This window comes from Gekko japonicus, unplaced genomic scaffold (assembly GCF_001447785.1).
Source record: "Gekko japonicus isolate JY-2015 unplaced genomic scaffold, Gekko_japonicus_V1.1 scaffold2681, whole genome shotgun sequence".
NCBI lineage: Eukaryota > Metazoa > Chordata > Lepidosauria > Squamata > Gekkonidae > Gekko > Gekko japonicus.
The window spans coordinates 54,754-63,504 of NW_015170971.1; the positions used below are offsets into that span (position 1 = coordinate 54,754).

At 50.9% G+C, this 8,751-nt stretch overlaps 1 protein-coding gene across 1 annotated transcript in view; it reads left to right on the plus strand.

The window, feature by feature from the left end:
* The window catches only part of ARPC1A (actin related protein 2/3 complex subunit 1A), a 21,985-nt gene extending 20,499 nt beyond the window's left edge, over nucleotides 1–1,486 (plus strand). The window contains exon 9 of the mRNA XM_015418950.1: nucleotides 1,289–1,486. Within this exon, the coding sequence (XP_015274436.1) occupies nucleotides 1,289–1,327 (39 nt within the window). The 3' untranslated portion in view covers nucleotides 1,328–1,486. The remainder of the gene's footprint in view (nucleotides 1–1,288) is intronic.
* Nucleotides 1,487–8,751: the final 7,265 nt, after the last annotated feature.

The following is an 8,751-nucleotide window of genomic DNA, read 5'->3' on the forward strand; positions in this document are numbered from 1 at the left end:
GGGGGGGGGGGGGGGGGAACACCTGCAAGAACAAAGGAGTACGGCAAGTCCCAGTGGGAGCAGTGATTCGGCCATGTGTCTATGTGCATGCACAAAGCCATGGTTTTTTTAAAAAAAAAACAAGCCGTGCCGCCCAAGCAGCGGCATGGCTATCTGGACAGTGCCCGGAGCCTTGTTGCGTGATGCAGGCGGTTCAGGGAGCGATGTGTGGTCATCCCAACCCCCCAAAATCTATTCCCGATCAAATCTATAGTGGGAAGAAATCGGGATAAGTTTGCCGTGTGACCACAGCCAAGATGCTCCCCCTCCCTCTCTCCAGTCCAGCTGTTAATTAAGGTATCTCAGCTGTGCTGCTCTTGCGAAGCTAAAAGCTGGGCAGTTCCTGCAAGGACTTGCAAGGTCGATCCTCCCCCTCCTTGCCCTCATTCAGTTCTTCAGTGCTGCTGTTTTACACACGAGCTGGTCTCTTCCTTACAGTCCCCCACTGTAATGATTTCATGTTTTGGTGGGTGTGTTTAAATGTTTCGTTTGACTGCAGTAATATGAGAAGAGTGATAGAGGGAGATAAGTGTGATGTGATTGGCTGATTACTGAGAGTGTGGAAGGAGGAGTGTCTGTGAGAGGATTCTGTGTGTGGAGTTTGGAGAGAGAGAGTAGTCTGTGAGACTATGGGAGTTTTTGAGTCTATTCTGTGTGAATAAGACAAAGAGTTCAGCCTGTGTGGCTATATATATATGAGAGGGAGGGGGAGAGGGATGGATGGATAGATAGATAGATAGATAGATAGATAGATAGATAGATAGATAGATAGATAGATAGATATCAGACTGGGTGTCTACGCCTGTCACAGTGGAGTTTTGGGAATTTGAGAGACTGTGATGCCAAGTGTAATGATTCCTTGTTTTATATGTGTGTGTGTCTCTTTAAAAGTTTGGTTGCATGGCTGTGTGGTGGACTAGAGTGCTTGAAGAGACAAGTGTGGTGTGATTGGTGATTGACAGAGAGGGGGAGGGGTTTTGGAAAGTGTTTCTGAGTGGATGAATGGGTATGTCCTTCAGGAGTGACAGTTAGAGGTTTGACAGTTACCGAGCTTAGGTACACAGAGAGTGTTTGAAAGGTAAAACCGTCTCCCCAATAAGGAGGACGTCAGACCCACCCCATCAAAGCCGAGTTTACCAGCTGGCTTCTGTACCCAGCTACCCGCATTCTGTGAGGCCCTGAAATTACAGTCCAGCTGTGGTTAATGCTTGTTTGTTTTCCCATTCTTCCCCCCCCTGCCCCCCCCCAGACATTGGAGTCCTCTATCCAGGGCCTGCGGATCATGTAAAGGAAGGAGCCTCTCCGCTCGCTAGCAAGACAGCTCGCTCCGGCGCCTGCACAGACTTGAAAAGGGATGGCGAAGATGGGTCGCTTTGAAGCACTGAGGAATCAACAAGCTTGGTGGATTTTCTGTTCTTTTGGCCTCCTCTTTTTCATCCCCCCCCCCCCCCCCGGTTTGGGGCGTGGTTTTTGGTTTTTTGCAAATCAGCTGTGATCGTGGTTATATATTTGGGGTTTTTATTATTATTATTGCTGTTGTTGTTGCCGGTTGTTTTCATTCCATTCTTTACCAAAGCTGCTCCTGAAAACAGTTCATTGCGGAAAGTGTGAATCACTAACTTAAGGGGGGGGGGAATGTTGTGTAAACTGTCTGCTAGGAAATTAAAAAAAGACGAACACACAAGCAACAGCGCTCAGTCGGTTCCTCGCAGCAGATAAAAACTTAACCCTCCGTCTCTTCTTCTCTCTTTTGGCTTGCTTCTGTTGTTTCAACTGCTCCACGGGAGGCAAAAGTTTCCACTGCCTGCATTTTGCCCCAAAGGGCTTGACCGTCTTTGGCGCTGTGTTCCACACCCCCTTCCCATGTTTTGCTTCCGGTCTTCGACTGGGAGGAAGGGGGGAGCTTACATGATTCAAGAGAAGGAAAAGAGATTGGATTTATGCCCTGCCCTTCACTACCCGAAGGAGTCTCTGAGCGGTTTACTTCCCCTCCCCACAGACAGACACTCTGTGAGGTAGGTGGGGCTCTTTCGAGGACTGCCCTTGAGAGAACAGCTCTGAAAGAACTTGTGACTGACCCAAGGTCACACCAGCTGGTTGCATGTGGAGGAGTGGGGAATCAAACCCGGTTCTCCCAGATTAGAGTCCGAGATTTTAAGAAGAAAAGAGACTAGATTTATACCCTGTCCTTCACTACCCGAGGGAGTCTCAGAGCAGCTTACAATCTCCTTCCCTTCCCTTCCCCACAACAGACACCCTGTGAGGCAGGTGGGGCTGAGAGAGCTCCTTCGACGACTGCCCTTGAGAGAACGGCTCTGAAAGAACTTGTGACTGACCCAGGGTCACACCAGCTGGCTGCATGTGGAGGAGTGGGGAATCGCCACCGCCAAGAAGCTTACATAAGTGCAGCCCTTTAAGGATTGACGCTGCCGGGCGATGAAGGAAATCGGGAAGAGCCGTGGCATTTTCAAGAATGGAAACATTCCGTGGCCAGGTTACACCAAGGACCCGGCCTGCCCTGCCGAACGTGCCCTTTCCAACGGCAAACGGCTCTGTGTCCCCGGGAAAGCTCTCGAAGAAGAGGTATACTGGGAAACAGTCGCCCGCTGTGGATGTCCTCTCGCACCTGATCTCTCTGAATTCGGGAGTTCCAGTTTTCAGCCGCTGAGAGGCCTATCCGCCATGAATTTTTCTTTTTAAAAAGTCCCCAACATTTTCCAGTTGTTCTCAGTTCTCACCCCCCCCACCCCCCGAGTGTTAATATTGTTCAGCTTGGCTTGCTGCTTGAAACCGGCGTCCACCAAATGACCAGCTATCTGCAGCTCAGGAAATCTGCTGTGCTAAGTTGAAACTCTCTCTTCCCCACCGTTTGGGGACACACACACATACACTGAATGGTGGACAGATGGGGGGAAGGCTGGTCTGCTGCCTGCCCGGCCCACCTCGCCGTCTCTGCACATGAGATCAGAGGGTGGCCACCAGTGTTCCCTCTAAGCTGAGTTTAGTGTGAGCCAGCTCACAGTTTTTTTAGCCTCCGGCTCACACCTTTTTGTCTTCGCTCAGGAAGGAGCAAACTGATCAATGGCGGTGGCCAACTTGCTGGCTCACAGCTTTGATGCCAGTAGCTCACAAAGTAGGATTTTTGCTCGCAAGACTGCACAGCTTAGAGGGAGCGCAGGTGGTGACAAACTCTCCCTAAAAGCGGCAGCTCTTGGCTTGCTGGCAGGGGCAGGATAAAGAAGCCTTTTCCTTTAGGAACAGGCCGGTACGTTCTCCGTGCTAAAATATAACCATATTAATTCTGGGCAATGCTCCCTCTAAGCTGTGGAGTCTTGTGAGCAAAAATTCTCCGTTGTGAGCTACTGGCATTAAAGTAGTGAGAGAGCCATTTGGCTCCTGCATAAATCAGTTTGCTCTGGAGCCCTCCTTCCTGAGTTAAGACAAAAAGGTGTGAGCTGGAGGCTAAAAAACTGAGCTGGCTCACACTGACTCAGCTTTGAGGGAACACTGATTCTGGGACTTATTTAAAGTAACACACATCGAACAGATTTGCACAACTTTCTCTTGCATAACTGCAGTTCTTAAAAACATTTGTACAGGGCTTGTTTTCTGGGGAAAAAGAGGTGTTGGGGCTCTCGAGGGAAGTGAAGTTTTCCATCTGTGTACTGAAAACTGATGGACTTTTAAACATTTGAAAGAGAATTTTGTCAGAGAGGTTCCGGAACTCCGTTGCATTGCATTCCCCCAGAAAATCCTGGTTTTGTAGAAGTCATTCTTGCTTTGCTCAGTGGAGGCGAGGGTGGGTGGGTGCAGAAGATTAGATTTATACTCCACTACCTGAAGGAGTCTCAGAGCGGCTTACAGTCTCCTCCCCCTCCCCACTCCCTATCCTCCCTGTGGGAAAAGTGGGGCTGAGAGAGCTCTGAGAGAACTGCTCTTGAGAGAACAGCTCTGAGAGAACTTGTGACTGACCCAAGAAGAAAAAGAAGAGATTGGATTTATACCCCACCCTTCAGTACCTGAAGGAGTCTCAGAATGGCTTACAGTCTCCTTCCCCTCCCCACAACAGACACCCTGTGGGGTGGGTGGGGCTGAGAGAGCTCTCTCGAGGACTGCTCTTGAGAGAACAGCTCTGAGAGAACTTGTGACTGGCCCAAGGTCACACCAGCAGCTGCACATGGAGGAGTGGGGAATCAAACCCAGTTTTCCTGGATTAGCGTCCGCGCTCCTACCTGCTACACCAAACTGGCTCTCAGAAACACGTGAGGGTTGGATGCCCTTGCTCACGACTGATAGGAGCAGCATTTTGCGACCCCTTTCGGCTTCTGAGATTTCAGCTGATCAAACCATGTCACTGCAGCCATGACTAAAGCTTTGCTCTTTTTAAAAAATGTTGAGGTTGAGATTCTCAGGAAACCGAGTTATCACCGACAGAATCGCCGTGGGTGTCCAGCTCTCTTTGTGGAGGTACTTAATCCTTTGACAGCCGGGGAACTAATCCTGAAGCCTTATTAAATCCCAGCTCCATCTCAAGTTTATCCAACCCATCCCCCTCATGTAGATTGCCAGCACAAGGGCAGTAGATCGGATATGAGATGGCGTTCAACTAGACTCCTGTTCTTCCTGGTTGTTTTTTCTGGATTTAAGAGACCAACAAGTGTAGGCAGCATTATCTGTCCAAAGATAATTTTTTATGTGAACAGAAACACCCAATAAAAGCTTAATATATCTATAGTATATAAAAAGATACATGTATTTATTAACAAAGAATTTAAAAATATATAAGGGCCCAATCACACCTCATGTAAAAATACCAGAATCTAACACACAAGGGCTAATGGACTTGACCTGACACATTTCAGCCTGCATAGGCCTTTTTCAGAGGTCAAACCCAGTGAGGAACATATTGGCGTATATAATAGTACAGTACAATTGTACAGATATCTCTCCTTATATTATAAAGCTGATTTGGGGTGGCTCCTGTCCTGTGGGGTGGCGAGATTCCATTCATGCCAAAAATCAGTTGGCCGTCTCAACTGTCACTCACAGATGAGTCCTGCCCAACTGGCTAGCCTGCGTTGCTCCGTTGGCTCAGTCCCACCCACAGAGCCTCAGCCCAGCCTCTCACACAGCCTTTCGCCCGGACACCTGTCCATCACACCGTCTCGCCATCTATTGCTGGCTGCGTTGCCAAGGTCTGACCATCCATTGGTGCCTGCATTGCCATGTGTGGTCGAAGTCCCGGAAAATCAGTCCTGCCCACAGAGGCCCCCGCCAGCGTCTCGCCCTCACTTTATGAGGAAACGCTGGACTGGAGGGACCAGCAGCCGCTAGTGGAGCGCTTACAAAGCGGGGAGCCTGGGGGGAGCTGCGAGGCGGCGGCTACAAGGAGGGCCCCCCTTTCTAGCGTTCGTTGCATACTTGCTGCAACGGGCCTTGCTCATAGTACAATATAAATACAAGAAGGACCAGGTGAAAATTGTTCCAAAATGAAACCACTAGGCACAGAATAAAAATACAAATGCGGCCTCCAAAGATGCAATCACATGCCAAGTGGTGTTTCACTGATAGTAATTTCTGGTCCAGAAAGTGCCTTCCTATGGTTGTGTAGCCAAAGTGTCCTCAGTAGAATTGTCCTTCGGCAAAGAGCAGGTCTTTAATGGACCAACAAGTGTAGGCAGAATTATCTGTCCAAAGATTAATTTTCTATGTGAACACAAACACCCAGACATTCCTCAGAATGACCTCCGTCCTCATGGCCAGATCTGAGCAGGTCCTATACCAGTGTTACGTGACTCGTGGATCTGGGACAGACTGTCTCTCTAGCACCCTTTTATCCCAGTCTTTCTTTGAGGAGAGCTCAGTGTGGTTCACGCAGTTTTCCCTTCCACTTTGTTTTCACAACAACCCTGTGAGGTAGGTTACATTGACAGACTTCAACTGGCCCAAAGTCAGAGAATCACAGAGTTGGAAGGGACCTCCAGGGTCCTCTAGTCCAACCCCCCTGCACAATGCAGGAAATTCACAAATACTCCACCCTACACACACAGTGATCCCTGCTCCATGCCCAGAGGACGGCAAAAAACCTCCAGGATCCCCGGGCAAACTGGCCTGGAGAAAAATTGCCTCCTGACCCCAAAGTGGCGATCAGCATTTCCCTGGCCGTGTAAGAAAGGGCCACGAGGACTAAGCCCTGAGGCAACCCTTCCTGCCCTCCCTTCTCGTGATCTGCCTAAGTTCACAGAATCTGCATTGCTGTCCGGTGGCCATCTAGCCTCTGTTTGGAAACCTCCAAAGAAGGAGAGCCCCAGCACCTCCCGAGGAAGCCCGTTACCACTGAGGACCCGCTCTACCTGCCAGGAAGTTCTTCCTAATGTGTAGCCAAAAACTCTTTATAATTTCAACCCGTTGGTTCTGGCCCGACCTCCTGGGGCCACCGAAAACAACTCCGTACCACCCAGCAAGTTTCCAGGGGCAGAGTGGCGACCAAACCTGGCTCTCCTAATTTGGCTGTCTTTAGCCAGCACGCTACACCACGCTGCTTGAGACTCCCAAGAAACCGATGCGGCAGTGCCCAAAGAGGGGAGGGGAGAGGGCTTCACCTGTTTTCCTTCCCCAAACCGCCCTTGTCTCCGCCAGAGTCAATCAAAACCGGCTGCATCTTGAAAGCGGCGCTGATGCATGCACAAATATGGTATGCCTTTCAGGGTAAGTGCCAGCAGGATGTGTGATTTCCCAACTTTTTAGAATTGAGTAATAGGGCAGGGGGAGCTGCGGTGGCTCAAGTGGTTAAGACACTGAACTGCAGGCTGTGGAAAGTCAGTAGTTCAGCGGTTCAAGACCAAAGTTGCCGCGTGACGGAGTGGGCTCCCGTCTCTAGTTCCAGCTCCTGCCAACCTAGCCGTTCGAAAGCAAGACATTGCAAGGAGATAAATAGGTACCACTTCGGTGGGAAGGTAACAGCATTCCGTGCACCTTGGTGTTGAGTCATGCCGGCCACATGACCACGGAGATGTCTTCGGACAGCGCTGGCCCTTCGGCTTTGAAACAGATATGAGCACCGCAACCCTAGAGTCGGACTCGACTGGCTTTCGAGCAAGGGAACCTTTACCTTTTTAATAGGGCAGGGACCAAACGGCTAGCCCTAGTGATCGGAGTTTGTCTTGTCACCCCAGCTGCTATCGGGACACGCGCGGGTCACCTCACTGCAAACCCCACCTCTCTCTGAACCGGTGCCATGCCGAAAAGCTGTTTTTGCCACCAGCGTCCAAACTGCTCTAATCAGCTTGCTTTGCCGGGATTATGGAACAGGATTGCCCGTCTGCGTCTCTGTGGACGGAGTCTGGTTACCACACAACCCGCTTTCTGTTGTGTTCCTTTTTTGGAACAATGTCTGGCAGTCAATTCCTCCACGCTCTGGGGATAATAGGGATCGGGTACTTGTGGGTTTTTTAGGGGTCGTGGTGGCTCAGTGGTTAAGACGCTTAGCTGCAGGCCGGAAGGTCGGTAGTCCAGCAGTTCGAGTGCCGCGTGACGGAGTGAGCCCCAACTCTGGCCCCAACTCCTGCCATCCTCGCAGTTCGAAAGCAAGGAATTGCAAGTAGATAAATAGGTACTGCTTCGGTGGGAAGGGAACAGTGTTCCGTGCGCCTCGGTGTTTAGTCATGCCGGTCACATGGCCACGTAGACGTCTTCGGACAGCGCTGGCTTTTTGGCCTGGAAACAGAGAGGAGCACCGCCCCCTAGAGTTGGCTTTGACTGGCTTTTGAGCAAGGGAAACCTTTACCTTTACCTTACTTGTGGGTTTGGAGCCGAAAGCTCTTTTAATTGTGAATGCAACCCTACAGAATCCCCCATGGACACTGCACCGCCTTGATACCTAAGGTTGCCGGGCCGTAACCTGGTGACAATCCATCCTACCTCGTAAATGCTCCGCCAACTAGAAGAAGAAGCGATTGGATTTATACCCCGCCCTTCACAACCCAAAGGTGTCTCAGAGCGGCTGACAAACTCCTTTCCCTTCCCCTCCCCACAACAGACACCCGTGAGGTCAGTGGGGCTGAGAGAGCTCTTGAAAGAAACTGCTCTTTTTCAAGAACAGCTCTTATCAGAACTACGGCTTGCCCAAGGTCATCCAGCCAGGTGCAAGTGGAAGAGTGGGGAATCAAACCCGGTTCTCCCAGATTAGAGTCCGCGCACTTAGCAGAGAACAGCTCTGAGAGAACTTGTGACTGACCCAAGGTCATCTGGCCAGGTGCAAGTGGAGGAATGGGGGAATCAAACCCGGTTTTCCCAGATTAGAGTCCGCGCACTCAACCACTACCCCAAACTGGTAAGAGAGTTAAGTCAGTTTCTCTGCCGGTTGTCAGGTCCCCCTTGACCACCAGAGGGGGGAGTAGGGGTATGTGGTTGCCAGCTCCAGGTTGGGAAACTCCTGGAGATTTGGGGGTGGACCTTGGGGAGGACAGGGCCCTCGGTGGGGTACGATGCCGCGGAGTCCACCCTCCAAAGCAGCCATTTCCTCCAGGGGGGCTGATCTCTGCAGTCTGGCAATGAGCTGGAATTCCAGGGGACCCCCCCAGGCCCCATCTGGAGGCACAGTGTTCCCTCTAAGCTGAGTTAGTGTGAGCCAGCTCACAGTTGTTTAGCCTCCGGCGCACACCTTTTGGCCTTGGCTCAGGAAGGAGGGCTCCAGAGCAAAGCGATCGAATG